The following is a 15,741-nucleotide window of genomic DNA, read 5'->3' on the forward strand; positions in this document are numbered from 1 at the left end:
CCACAGGATCGGACAGTGGTTCAGAGCATGGTTCACTAGAACTGGAGGATTCAGTTTCTTAGATTCCTGGGATTTCTAAGGATGCTCCTTGTGATATGTCTATTTTTTTAAGGGTTTTGCTTCTTTTCTGGGTTTTCCTGAAGGCAGACAACAAATTTCTCTCCCTACCATGTTGTCTGTGATGGTGGCCAAGGAGGTAGAGAGCATGTTAGCTGCTAACCTTGTCTCTGTTCCAGCTATTTTCTCACCTTTGGTTCAAGGTATTCTGCAGTCCATTACCAACCCTCCTCCTGGCCTTGATGCAAGGTAGAGTGTGCATTCACTCTTAGCTGATGTGCCAATGGGGGGTAACCAGGGGATGGAGATGTCTGTAGGTGGTGTGGGCTTAGCTCAGGTACTTTCCTCCCTTGTTCCTCCTGCCATGGGTAAATGGTCTAGGCCACCCAAGGATGTTCCATGGAGGATTAAGAGATCCTATCTTGGGTGAGTTTTACAAGCTCCTTTCGTCCCTCCAACCCAGACAAGAAGATAAGATTCTGGCAGATCAACTGTTTTTGGAGCATTCAGTTTGCCATGGTGGACACAGCAAAGAATTTGGCTTTTGCTTTAGCTAACATTAAGGCCATGAGGAGGGAGGTGATCCTCTCTCACCTTCCACCAGCATTTGATGCAGCTACTAAGATGGATCTAAGGAAGTCAGCATATGACTGACTTATTTTTTGATGAGGACAGATTTAAGGAAGCTCTTTGGGTAGCAAATAAGGCTGCTTCCATTTCTTTCCAGCAAGCAGCATCTTGGGCGCTGCTTAAGCCATAGCCACTTCCAGGCACTCCATTGATGGATCGTGGCTCACAGCCAAACCCTTAAGGGTCTTCTGCTTTTGACCAGCCTGCCTTCTTGCATCACAACTTGAACTTGTCTTCACAACCAAGGTCAACCCAAAGTCAGAAGTCTACTCCTGGATCTCTCCTTTATCCTTGACCTAGGCTGCTGGGCAAGTTTTTTCCTAAGTAGCACCATGGGCCTCCTGGATTCCAGTAGGAGGTTGCCTTGCCAAGAATCTGGAGGGTTGGATTGCCATTGGGGTGGAGGCATGGGTTCTCACCATCCTCAGCCAAGATTACAAGATATCCTTTGCTACACCACCACCAGTCATCTTGGATCCCGCCAGTTTCAAATCATATTCTTGGGGCTCTGAGAAGGGCAAGGCACTAGAATCTGAGGTTCACCTTCTTCTAGCAAAAGGAACAATAGAAGAGGCACCAGTGACTCCAGGTTTTTACAATCACCTTTTTGTAGTGATCAAAGCCACCGGAGGGTTTTGCACCATCCTCAACCTCTTCTCCCTGAATCAGTATGTCACCACCACTCCATTCAGGATGGAAACAAAATGGACAGTCATGTCACCGATTCTCAGTCACAACTGGATGACAGCCATCAAACTCAGGGATGCTTCCATGTCCCAGTCCATCCAAACAGTTTCAAGTTCCTTTGCTTCATTTGGAAGGGTCATCACTTCCAATTCAAGACCCTATGCTTCAGGCTCTCCACAGATCCACATCTCCATTATCTGGATGACTGGCTGCTGTTGGCACCCTCAGGACAGAAGGCTCTAGAGGCAACCAGTTGCCTCCTCAACTTGTGCACTTCCCTAGGGATTCAAGTAAATTGGGAAAAATCTTTGCTGACCCCTTCCCAGTTGATGACCTTTTTAGGGATGGAGATTGTTTCTCCTCTTTTGAATGTTTTCTGACACAGCAGTGCCTAGACAATCTTCAGCACCAAATTGAGTCCTTCCTCAATGTTGAAGCTCCCCCAGCAAGACCTTGGTTAATGCTCTTAGGCCACATGTCCACATGTCTTATCCACCTGATTCCTTGTTAAGGATGAGAGACCTTCAGTTTCTTTCCTGGTCATGGAACTGACAGTTCCATCAAGACAACCTTCCAATTCTCTGGGATGGTGAGGTGCTAAATGATCTTCAATGGTGGTCATCATATCACAATCTACAGATGGGGCAGTCCCTGTAGTTGGCCTCTCCAGACATGTACCTATACACTGACACATCAACATAGGATGGGAAGTGTCAGTCTTACAAGACTCAGTGAGCAGTCTGTGGGGTCCACACAAGTGCTCTCTATATATCAACCTTCTGGAGCTCATTTGTCTGGGTCTGGCTCACTTCACAGCATACTTTCACAACAAGACAGTGGTGGTGTTCTCCGACAATGCCATGGCCCTGTCGTACTCGGCCAAGGAAAGCGGGACTCACTCAGGGATGCTTAATGTGGAGCAGAGGATCCTTCAGTGGGCAGATCATGCCGCCAAGATCCTAATCCAGTTCATGAAGGGGTTGGCCAATATCTTGGCAGGCTGCCTCAGTAGACGGGATCAGATACTTTCCACAGAGCGGAGCCTTCATCAGGATGTCTGCAGTCAACTCTGGAGGCTTTGGGGTTATCCCATCGTGGATCTGTTCGCAATGAGGCTCAACTTTTGGCTTCCAAACTTCATTTCCCCATTCTGGGATCCAATGGCAACAGCCATGGATACTTTCCTGTACAACTAGGATCAGGAAGAGGTTCAGGAAGTGGTGCAGGAAGGAGGGTCACATTGTCTCTAATCCTTCCAGACAAAAGTTTGATGATTTTTTAGGTTACCTAAGACAACAGTGCAATCTGTCAGTTACCACCATTAAAGGATATAAGGCTACGTTAAATGGCACGTTGTCTCTCAAGGGGCGTGATCTTTCCTTGTACCCTGTTCTCTGGGAAGTCATAAAGGCTTATTCAGCACAAGTTTATAGCACACCTTGCAAAGCTCCTTCATGGAATGTAGACGTGGTCCTCAAGTCCTTAACGCATCCCTGTTCAAACCTTTACACCAGTCATCCTTACATGACTTGAGAAGGAAAACACTTTTCCTTGTAGCTCTAGCAACGGCCAAGAGCTTCATGCCCTGTCTAGGGTAACAGCCATGCAGGGGGAGGATCTCATTTTGTCTTACCTTCCTGATTTTGTGGCAGAGACAGAAGCAACCCTTAACCCTATTCCTAGGGAGTTTCCGCAGCATATTCTTTCCTTGTTTGTGGAAGATGAGGAATGTCTGCTTTGTCGTGTGGGGACTTTAAATACTTATCATCAGGTGACTTCTTCATCCAGGGATCTTTTTTTGTTGGTACTGGATCCTAAATGACCAATGTCTAAGGCAGCAATCTCCTTTTTTTTTCAAGATACAATTAAGATGGATCACGAGTCCATTCATGAAGCTTTATGCCTTTTGTTTAAGGTCTGGACTCATGACATTAGGGACATTGCCATATCTATTCAGACATGATGCAGCTTCCTCGATACTCTCTCATGTCTCAGAATACTAACTCTAGATATAATTTTCAATTAGTAAAAAATCACCTCTCCTCTACTAAACCTCATCTTCTTTTCTTCACTAAAACACAGATGTCTGATACAACTGAAATTAGCCCCTTTTCTGTTTCTTCCTCCTTTCTCTATCCTCATTTTCAATCCAAAGCTGGATGTTGCACGACAAGTTAACTTGCTCTTGTGCCCATACTCTTGAATCTTCCGAGTTTTCCACCATCTGGCTACGACTACAGAGTCACTTTCAAACTAAATTTATCTGTGCTGTATACCTCTCACCTAACTCCTCTGACTATAAGAAATTCTTTGACTACTTAACTTTCAAGGTGGAGTACATTCTGACTCTCTTCCGTTTTGCAGAAATCTCCATTCTTGGAGACTTCAACATTCACCACCAACTTTGGCTTTTCTCTCCTTTCAATGACCTTTAACTTTGACTTTCCTATCCTCCATGAACTAGAGCAACTGGTGCAACACCCTACTTGTATTCCTGACTGTCCTGGAGATATGCCAGTCAATCCTTCCTCAGGACCCCCTAGAGTAGAGGTGCCTCTGGCATTTTGACTCTGCTAATTGGGAGGACCTGAGGAGGTATTACTCTGATTTTCCTGGGAATGACTACTGCTTCTGTCTCAGAGACCTCTCTCTCTGTGCTGAGCGCATAACAGAGGTGATAATGTCTAGCATGGAGGTGTACATTCCTCACTCTTTCTCTCGACCTAAACCTTCCAAACCTTGGTTTAACATAGCCTGTTCTCGTGCTATACGTGAAAGAGAAATGGCCCCCAAAATGAACTTCAGCCTTCCATCACCAGAATCTCATGAGCTTTATATTTCTGCCCAGATTCCTGCCAAGTCTGTTCTCCAACTAGCCAAAAATTCCTTCATTAATAGAAAGTATCAAAATCTTTCAAGATCTAACTCCCCTTGTGACTTCTGGCACCTAGCTAAAAACATCTCCAATAACTTTGCTTCTTTATCTTTCCCTCCTTTATTTCAACCAGATGGAACCACTGTCATCTCATCTATTTCTAAAGCAGAACTCTTCACTCAAACCTTTGCTAAAAACTCTATCTTGGATGATTCAGGGCTTGTTCCTCCATCTCCTCCACCCTTTGACTACTTCATGCTACCTATTAAAATCCTTCAAAATTATGTTTTCCATGGCCTAAATCCTTGGAAGGTTTATGGACCTGACTGGGTCCCTCCTATTGTCCCCTGAAACTTTGCCTCTGTGCTTGCACCTTGCCTAGTCAAACTCTTTCAACTCTGTCTATCAACATCTACCTTTCCTTCCTGTTGGAAGTTCTCCTACATTCAGCCTGTTTCTAAAAAGGGTGACTGTTCTAATCCCTCAAACCACCATCTTATTGCTTTAGTTTCTTGCCTATCTAAAGTTTTTTAATCTATTCTCAACAGAAGGATTCATAAACATCAATCACTTCATAACCTTCTATCTGATCCTTAGTATGGGTTTCATCAAGGCCGTTCTACTGGTGATCTTCTGGCTTTCCTTACTGAGTTCTGATCATCCTCTTTTTGAGATTTTGGTGAAACTTTTGCTACTGCCTTAGACATACCAATAGCTTTTGACAGAGTCTTGCACAAAGCTTTGATTTCCAAACTACCATTCTAGAGCTTCTATCCTTCTCTCTGTAACTTCATCTCAAGTTTCCTTTCTGACCTTTCTATTGCTGCTGTGGTAGACAGTCACTGTTTTTCTCCTAAATCTATTAACAGTGGTGTTCCTCAGGGTTCTGTCCTGTCACCCACTCTCTTCCTATTATTCATCAATAAACTTCTAAATAAAACTTTTTGTCCTATTTACCTCTATGCACTTTTTCGCATCTTTTTGTCATCATCCAACCTTTCGAGAAGTAAACGTTCACACAGGGAAGCTACAGAATGCCTGACTTCTGATCTCTCTAAAATTTCTGATTGGGGCAGTGCAAACTTAGTATTGTTCAATGCCTCAAAAACTCAATTCCTCCATCTATGAACTTGACATAACTTTCCAGGCAAGTATCCACTCTTCTTCAATGACACTCAACTGTCTCCTTCTACAATGAAGATCCTCAGTCTGTCCTTTATTTATAATCTAAGTTGGAAACTTCATATCTCATCTCTAACTAAAATAGCTTCTATAAAGTTAATATTTCACCATAGGGATATGAATCAATCTGTTTTGAATATGGGGATTAGATGGCTGGGTAGTGAGAAGCATTATAAATGCTAATATAAGAAGCAGGTAAGTGGAAAAACATATTTTACTTCTGAAAATGGTATTTGTGGGGGAAAATCACATGTTAAGTGTGGAGACTGACAATTACCATACCATGGAGTTGGACAGCTGGAATTAAGAAGGATGAATACAGTAAGAACTCTTTCCCACAATGATTACTCTTCTTTTTTAATAAATGGTTCAAGAAACAGATATTAGAATAAAGAGGTAAAAGTCACTGTGATACTTGAGCCCTCATGAATTTTCATTGAGCACTTTGACATTTTCTTTGATTTAGTTTACACTAGTACAATCAAGAACTCTGTAATATATTTATGTGACTAACCTTTTTACTCTCCAAGATCTCAGCACATTCTCTTTTCAGCATGCGGCTGTTCATCTCTGCAGCAATATTAACACCTCTTCTGATGTCCCCACATCGGAGTGCAGTACGTGCAATGCCAGCCTTGCATGCAGCATTATGATCCTCTGAGCCACCTATATTGACTACACCACGTTCGTAATGAGTGAGGGCTCCAGGGTAGTCCCCTCTGTGAGAATTAATTGAAAAAACTTTACAAATACAGTGCACACTCTACAAAAGCAATCTATTAGTTGTGGATGAGAGTCAAGTGGATAAAATGTTCATGGTGTAGGCAAATGTTTTTTTTCTGATTATACTGTTCCTTTGTTTTAACCTAGCCTTGCTTAATAAAAAACTCTAACTTATTGATTAAATAATCCTACCTACCTTGTTTATCATAAGAAAAAATTTGATTATGCATACAATATTGGTATACAGTATATGTTTTAAAAATCAATACATAGATTTTTATGAAAAAATATCATAACCAATACAGAATGACAACAAAATTCAACATTAAACATTTTGAATTTAGTTACACAAAAAAGGAAGATGGGAATTCTGAATCTCTCTCTTTAAAACAGTATCATACTTTTTTCAGTCAGTGTCTCCTGTTTCAGTGGCTTTTCTCATTGTTACTTTTTTCAATTTGTATCAATCAGGGAGTTATGATCACCTTGACAACATGACAGTTAAATGAAAACTCAAAGAGAATGATATGAAGATTTATAAAGTAAAATAGGTCCCCCACCTGGACACGGGAGATTTAGAGTGCTTTTCTTTTCTTTTCTTATTTTTATACAAAACACAGCAATAAGACCATTTGTATTAGAGCATGGATACTGCATACATTTAGAATATCTATTTTTTTTTATTTTCTCTTGTGGATAATGTTGTGTTCATTATATGTAGTCTTCATAATGATACTATAAAGTACATATTTTTATCATTCATGTAAAGTGAGTGCCATGCCAATTACAGCAGTAAGTAACAAAATGGATGTGAGGTTATTCTTTAGGTTTTAAGCTGGCTGTATGTATGTATCTCAGGATGAATATTTATCAGTTTTACTCATATGTATGAATGTTAAATGATTAAGTTTCAATTCAGCTACTCCACAGGTAATGAAAGAAAAGATAAGAGTTTTGTCAAAGAAGCTACAACTGGCATGGACAGAAACTGTATGAGCAAAGGAACAAACTGGTTAAAGGTATCTTTTATTTCTTTACTTGTGTATGTAAAAACTTTTCCCAAATGACAAGCAAATAATAGTTAACATATGTCTAAAGAATTATTGTTTAAACATGACACACAAAACTGGTTACATTTCAAAATCACCAATCATTTTAGTCATTGTTAGAATCTCACATATAGGATGAAAATTATCAGTAACAGCTAAGGTGACAGCATGTCTGACTGCAATGCAAGAAGTCCAGGGTTTTAGTCTTTCTTACAATCAAAATTTTTTATGGGACAACTGCCAGCTCCTAGGTTCATCCAGCCTTAAAATGGGTACTAGTCAGCAATGACTGGTATAGGAATGCAAATGCAACAAAGAACCTGCCACTCTATTCTGTATGCTGATACTCTGGATGAGGGTTATACCAACATTCCTGACTGTGTAGGCTTTCCCCTTTACAAGAACATAAGAACATAAGAAAATAAGAGAACCTGAAAGAAGATGGTACATACTTACATATTTTCACCTATCATCTTCATCCATAAATTTTTCAAAATTTCCTTTACAGCTCCTTAATGACTCAGCACCAACAACTGATTATTGAGTCTATTCCATTCATCTCTGTTTGAGAGCTGATTCCTTCCTATCTCTTTTTTAAATATAACTTCATCAAGCTTGAACCCTTTGTTTCTTGTCTTATCTGATTAATGACCCTGAGAATTTTGCCTATGTCACCCTTGTTATATTCCATATGCTTATACCACTTAAACCTTATCCTTTGATTTTTGACTACCGCTTTGGACAGCTTTGAACAGCATCTCAGTGGGCCTTTTTTTTTATTGGATTTTTGTTGCACATAGCCAGTGTCCCTCCTACATAAAAAAAAAAAAAAATGTGGGACTTTCCCACCATGCAGACAATTACTGATATTATTGTAGGAAGTGCAAATCTAAATCTTAAAGTATATCATGTGTAAAAAGACTGGAATATGAAGTATTACACCAGATCAAAGTAATACATAAAATATTACAGCAAATACTAGATACTCAAATTTTGGCTGACTACAATTCAGACTCAAGAAAGATGAAAACAAAAGAAGAAGGGTGCAAGTGATGTCAGAGATTGGCCTAAGTCACAAACAGATTAGAGAGAAGCAATGAGTGTGGCAGAAGAGATGCAGAAGGGAAGAGGTATCAAAAGCCAAATGTTATCTAAAATTTGCTTCTTGTGTTTCATAGGATGGCACTGATCACTCTAATCTATTACTTCCATCACTTTTTTCACCAGCTGTGACCTCACTGAACATTTTCCTTTGTGTCACAACACAAGGGGATAGTCACAGCCTGCCCTCTAAAGATAACTCTCTTCCTTCACACGAAAACTACATGCTCCTAATTACACACACTCTCTTCACTCAAAATTCAAAATTATCATGGTGACGCCTACACTAGCCTCAGACTCCCCATCTCGGGAGGAAACCACAAATGTCCTGAGGTTAGACTGCTCTTCTAGTATCAATTTTGAGTGTCTTGACATGCCCCTCAGCTTTTCTTCATTAACTTCTGCAACATTCATTGTCTTAGATCTAATTTTCAATCTGCAGAACACCACCTCTCCTCTACTAAATTTAATCTTTTCCTCACTGAAACACAGGTGTCTGAGGCAACTGACAGTAGCCCCTTTTCTGTTCCCTCCTAATTTTTCCATACTCATTTTTCAATCCAAAGCTGGATGTTGCGTTTATGTGTGCAACAACTTATGCTGCTCTCATGCCAAAACTCTTGAATCTTACGAGTTTTCCACCATCTGGCTATGACTACATAGTCACTCTCAAGCCAAATTTATCTTTGTTGCATACCTCTCACCTAACTCCTCCCAACTAAAAAAATTCTTTGACTACTTAACTTCCAAAGTAGAGCACATTGTGACTCTCTTCCCTCTTGTGGAGATCTCCATTCTTGGAGTCTTCAATGTTCACCACCAGCTTTGGCTTTCCTCTCCCTTCAATGGCCATCCTGGTGAACTAGCCTTTAACTTTGCCATCCTCCATGACTTAGAGCAACTGGTGCAACACACTACTTGTATTCCTGACCATTTTGGAGATACGGCCAACATTCTTGACCTTTTCCTAACCTTTAATTCTTCTGCTTATGCTGTCACCCTGTCTTCTCTGTTGGGCTCCTCCAATCACAATCTCATATCTGTATCTTGTCCTATTGCTCCAATCCCTCCTCAGGACCCCCCTAAGCAAAGATACCTCTGCTAATTGGAGGGATCTGAGGGGGTATTATGCTGATTTTCCTTGGAATGACTGCTGCTTCCATGTCAGAGATCTGTCTTTGTGTGCTAAGCGCATAACAGAGGCGATAGTGTCTGGCATGGAGGGGTACATTACTCACTCTTTCTCTCGACCTAAACCTTCCAAACCTTGGTTTAACACTGCCTGTTCTCATGCTATACATGGCACACATAAGGTACTTGAGCCTTCCATCCCCTGAATCTCATGCACCTTATATATCTGCCCGGAATCATGCTAACTCTGTTCTCCATCTAGCCAAAAGTCCTTCATCAATAGAAAGTGTCAAAATCTTTCAAGATCTAACTCCCCTTGTGACTTCTGGCAACTAGCCAAAAACCTCTCCAATAACTTTACTTCTTCATCTTTCCCTCCTTTATTTCAACCAGATGGCACCACTGCCATCTCATCTATTTCTAAAGCAGAACTCTTCACTCAAACCTTTGCTAAAAACTCTACTTCGAATGATTTAGGGTTTGTTCCTCCCTCTCCTCCACCCTCTGACTACTTCATGCTACCTATTAAAATTCTTTGCAATGATGGTTTCGATGCTCTCACTGGCCTAAACCCTCAGAAGGCTTATGGACCTGATTAGGTCCCTCCTATTGTCCCCTGAAACTGTGCCTCCATGCTTACACCTTGCCTAGTCAAACTCTTTCAACTCTGTCTATCAACATCTACCTTTCCTCCTTGTTGGAAGTTTGCCTACATTCAGCCTGTTCCTCAAAAAAGGTGACCATTCTAAACTCTCAAACTATTATCCTACTGCTTTTATTTCTTGCCTGTCTAAAGTTTTTTAATCTATCTTCAAGAGGAAGATTCTTAAACATAGATCTATCACTTCATAACCTTCTATTTGATCACCAGTATAGGTTCCATCAAGGCTGCTTTACTGGTGATCTTCTGGATTTTCTTACTGAGTCTTGGTCATCCTCTTTTAGAGATTTTGGTGAAACTTTTAATGTTGCCTTAGATGTATCAAAAGGTTTTGATAGAGTCTGGCACAAAGCTTTGATCTCCATACTACCCTCCTATGATTTCTATCCTTCTCTCTGTAACTTATCTCAAGCTTCCTTTCTGACCGCTCTATTGCTGCTGTGGTAGACGGTCACTGTTCTTCTCCTAAATCTATTAACAAGGTTTCTCAGGGTTCTGTCCTGTCACTCACTCTCTTCCTATTATTCATCAATGATCTTCTAAACCAGACTTCTTGTTCTATCCACTTCTATGCTGATGATACCACCCTGCACTTTTCCATGCCTTTTCACAGACATCCAACCCTTCTGGAAGTAAACAGCTCATGCAGGGAAGCCACAGAACAGCTGACTCCTGATCTCTCTAAAATTTCTGATTGGGGCAGTGCAAACTTAGTATTATTCAATGCCTCAAAAACTCAATTCCTCCATCTATCAACTTGACACAACCTTCCAGACAACTATCCCCTTTTCTTCAGTAACACTCAACTGTCCCCCTCTTCTACACTGAACATCCTCAGTCTGTCCTTTACTTATCATCTAAACTGGAAACTTCACATCCCATCTCTAGATGAAACAGCTTCTATGAAGTTAGGCCTTCTGTGAAGTTTCTGCCAGGTTTTTCACCCTTCCAGTTGCTAACTTTGTACAGGGGCCTTATCCATCCATGTATGGAGTATGCTTCACTTGTCTGAGGGGTTCCACTCATACCACTCTTCTAGACAGGGTGGAATAAAAAAATTTTCAATTCATCAACTCATCTCCTTTAACTGACTGTTTTCAGCCTCTTTCTCATTGCTGCAATGTTGCATCTCTTGCTATCTTCTGCTATTTTCATGCTAACTGCTCTTCTGATCTCCTGCATCCTCACTGCATAAGACTTTCTTCTTTCTCTCATCCCTATTCTGTTCACCTCTCTAATGCAAGAGTTAACCTGTATTCTCAATCATTCATTCCTTTCTCTGGTAAACTCTGGAACTCCCTGCCTGCTTCTGTATTTCCACCTTCTTATGACTTGAATTCATTCAAGAGGGAGGTTTCAAGACTTACCCTTCAATTTTTGACTACTACTTTGGACCCTATTCAGTGACTGACATCCCAGTGGACCTTTTTCTTTTTTTTTCCTTAGCCAATGTCTCTCTTAGATAAAAAAACAATAAATAAATAAATAAAAAAAAAATAAAAATAATAATAATAATAAAAAACACTCTTCTTCAGCCTCTTTCCATGTCCTCTAGTATCACATATATCCCAAACCATCAAGTCATTCTGGTCCACCCTCTCCACTCTCTCATATGCTTTATATATCACAATCAGGTCTCCCCTTTCTCTCTTTTTTCCCAACATTGGTACATGTAACTTTTCTAATCTCTTCATATGTCAAGTCCCTGATATTTGGTACCATTTTCATTACTGCTCTCTGAACTCTCTCCAACTCCCTTATATCTTTTTTCTTGTAGGGCAACCAGACTACTGCTGCATATTCCAATCTAGGTCTAATCAGTGACATAATCACCTTCCTGATCATCTCTTCATCCATATACGCAAAAGCCAGCCTTATTTTTAACAAGTTATAGGTTATGAGTCCAAGGTTCAGCACTGAGGCAGTGGTTGGTGGTAAGTCTACGTCAACAGAGGCTCTAAAATCAAACCCCAGACATCTTCGCACATGTAAACAAAGTGATGATTGGTACTACACCACAAAACAACTCTCTATTTCAAGGTAACAATATATAATAGGTCATATTTACTGGTAATTCACATAGAATGACACCAATCAGGAAGAATTTGCCTAAGTGACCATGCACCACGCATTGCACGTACCAAAACAAACACGTGGTCAGTTACGCACCAAACCCGGTGACACAGGCAAGTTTCACTGTGTTCTTTACAGTGTGATGCCGTTACTCCTTGAGGTAAGATACACTTTCATACAATTAAAATTGCACCTATCTTTTAACATTCTTATGAACAAACTTTATTACCCCTGCAGTCTCTCACAGTCACTGCCGACACCATATTCTAGGTACATGTTTACATCTCACAAAAGGATTGGTACATAGGCTACTAGCAAATATTAAAGTTTTTAAATGCAAAATATTGGGATCTAATAATGATCTAAATGCATATGAGAGTCTTCAAATGTAAGGTGAAATCCTTCACTTCATATTCAGAGCTTAAATCCACTCATGTATCTTTTTTTCATTTCAATGTCTGCCAAAACTGGGTGCATCTTGAGCCCATGTGTCTTATGAGCCATCAAATACAGTACCTTATTTTCCTCTGTTCAGTCAGCTTGAGTCTCACATAGTTTGCAGCAGAAGAGTTGCCCTTGACAAAGGGCACCCCATTAATTACTTGACCCAACTTCAATTTAGGGCTGTTAATTACAACTCTGTCGCCTGTCACCTAAACATGACCTTATCCACCATAACACCTTTCCATTTATCCCATGTGCCCTAACCTTTCCTAAGAACCTCTGATGGGCTAACCTTGTCAAATGCTTGACAAGGTACCTTGTTGAATGCAAGGGTACCTTATCAAATACCATCAAAGGCCACTTCTGTATTTCTATACATCTGTATACTTCTATATACTTCTATTTTGTACTTCTGTGATTATGCAATTAGAGTACTTCTCTTTTTTTTTTATGTAGGAAGGACACTGGCCAAGGGCAACAAAAATCCAATAAAAAAATATGCCCACTGAAGTGCCAGTCCCATAAAAGAGTCAAAGCAGTGGTCAAAAATTGATGAATAAATGTCTTGAAACCTCCCTCTTGAAGGAATTCAAGTCATAGGAAGGTGGAAATACAGAAGCAGGCAGGGAGTTCCAGAGTTTACCAGAAAAGGGGATGAATGATTGAGAATACTGGTTAACTCTTGAGTTAAAGAGGCGGACAGAATAGGGGTGAGAGAAAGAAGAAAGTCTTGTGCAGCGAGACCATAGGAGGAGGGGAGGCATGCAGTTAGCAAGATCAGAAGAGGAGTTAGCATGAAAATAGTGGTAGAAGACAGCTAGATATGCAACATTGCGGCGGTGAGAGAGAGGCTGAAGACAGTCAGTTAGAGGAGAGGAGTTGATGAGACGCTTTTGATTCCACCCTGTCTAAAAGAGCAGTATGAGTGGAACCCCCCCAGACATGTGAAGCATACTCCATACATGGATGGATAAGGCCCTTGTACAGAGTTAGCAGCTGGGTGGTCAGAAAAACTGGCGGAGACGTCTCAGAACGCCTAACTTCATAGAAGCTGTTTTACCTAGAGATGAGATGTGAAGTTTCCAGTTCAGATTATAAGTAAAGGACAGACTGAGGATGTTCAGTGTAGAAGAGGGGGACAGTTGAGTGTCATTGAAGAAGAGGGGATAGTTGTCTGGAAGGTTGTGTCGAGTTGATAGATGGAGGAATTGAGTTTTTGAGGCATTGAACAATACCAAGTTTGCTCTGCCCCACTCAGAAATTTTAGAAAGATCAGAAGTCAAGCGTTCTGTGGCTTCCCTGCGAGAAATGTTTACCTTCTGAAGGGTTGGAGGTCTATGAAAAGACGTGGAAAAGTGCAGGGTGGTATCATCAGCGTAGAAGTGGATACGACAAGAAGTTTGGTTTAGAAGATCATTAACCCTTTCCTTCCGGCGCTTAAATTATTTTCCCGTTTTGTATGACGGCTAAAAATGGTAAACCTAGAAATTGTCAGAAAATTGTTTGAATATTAATAATTATTTTCTCTTTGTTATTCTGAATACAATGATATACTTTGTAGCTCGATGTGACCTCTCAAAGTTGAGTTTATGCCTTATAAAGGATTTCTCCTCCTCCCACTGTGTGATCCGTCATCTAGAAACGGCCCGGAGAGCGATGACGCCGCGCGCACACACACTCTCTCTCTCTCTCTCTCTCTCTCTCTCATCTTGGAGGGGAAATTGTACACTTCCAATGAGAGAGAGAGAGAGAGAGAGAGAGAGAGAGAGAGAGAGAGAGAGAGAGAGAGAGAGAGAGAGAGAGAGAGAGAGAGAGAGAGAGAGAGAGAGAGAGAGAGAGAGAGAGAGAGAGAGAGAGAGAGAGAGAGAGAGAGAGAGAGAGAGAGATTTCATCCCTTTTCACATCAAGTTTCTGGCAAATAATATTCTCTCTCTTTCTCTCTCTCTCTCTCTGACAAGTTACCTTCTACCATTTTATTATAAAATCGAAGATAATGAAAAAATTAACATGAAAGAATGATAGGTATCATCTCTCTGTTCTGATAAAAGAGGTGGATCCTGTAAATCATTTTCCGAGTCCTCACTAATGTCTTCGCTTTCTTCAGCTTCTTCTTCTAAATATTCACTGTCACTGTTTTCAAACTCAGAAGCACTGCTAAATACATATGTTGTGTCCTGCTCCATGGTGAGTTATGATCTGAGATCCTTGGCTCTTATCAAGATGTCTCTTCACACTTATCATGGTGCTTTCCACTCGGCGAGTGCTTTCCACCCGGCGGGTCGCTGGGGTTGCCAAGTGTCGCCCGGAGAAAGGGAAAATAGCTTAGTTACCACTAAATTTCCAGAGTTAGTGACAACACTACATGTGGAAACATGCCAGACACTTCCACTCATACCATCTGACTCGAGAAACCGCGCTTGGACCTCAAAATTGAGGCGCGAAAATTCTTGATTACCGGTATGATCGCCGTCGCTACGGACGCATTTTTGCAATCGTATATATACGATTGCCGGAAGGAAAGGGTTAATGAATAATAAGAAGAGAGTGGGTGACAGGACAGAACCATGAGGAACATGACTGTTAATAGATTTAGAAGAACAGTGACCGTCTACCACAGCAGCAATAGAATGGTCAGAAAGGAAACTTGAAATAAAGTTACAGAGAGAAGGAGAAAAGCCGTAGGAGGGTAGTTTGGAAATCAAAGCTTTGTGCCAGACTCTATCAAATGCTTTTGATATGTCCAAGGCAAAAGCAAAAGTTTCACCAAAATCTCTAAAAGAGGATGACCAAGACTCAGTAAGGAAAGCCAAAAGATCACCAGTAGAGTGGCCTTGACAGAACCCATACTGGCGATCAGATAGAAGGTTGTGAATTGATAGATATTTAAGAATCTTCCTGTTGAGGATAGACTCAAAAACTTTAGATAGGCAGAAAATTAAAGCAATAGGATGGTAGTTTGAGGGATTAGAACGGTCACCCTTTTTAGGAACAGGTTGAATGTAGGCAAACTTCCAGCAAGAAGGAAAGGTAGATGTTGACAGACAGAGCTGAAAGAGTTTGACTAGGCAAGGTGCAAGCACGGAGGCACAGTTTCGGAGAACAATAGGAGGGACCCCATCAGGTCTATA

The 15,741-nt window shown here is 40.8% G+C and overlaps 1 protein-coding gene across 1 annotated transcript in view; it reads right to left on the reverse strand.

The window, feature by feature from the left end:
- Window positions 1-15,741, reverse strand: part of LOC135116166 (WD repeat-containing protein 19-like) — a 310,907-nt gene that overhangs the window by 90,303 nt on the left and 204,863 nt on the right. The window contains exon 19 of the mRNA XM_064033436.1: window positions 5,946-6,150. Within this exon, the coding sequence (XP_063889506.1) occupies window positions 5,946-6,150 (205 nt within the window). The remainder of the gene's footprint in view (window positions 1-5,945; window positions 6,151-15,741) is intronic.

The sequence above is a fragment of the Scylla paramamosain genome, chromosome 30 (assembly GCF_035594125.1).
Source record: "Scylla paramamosain isolate STU-SP2022 chromosome 30, ASM3559412v1, whole genome shotgun sequence".
NCBI lineage: Eukaryota > Metazoa > Arthropoda > Malacostraca > Decapoda > Portunidae > Scylla > Scylla paramamosain.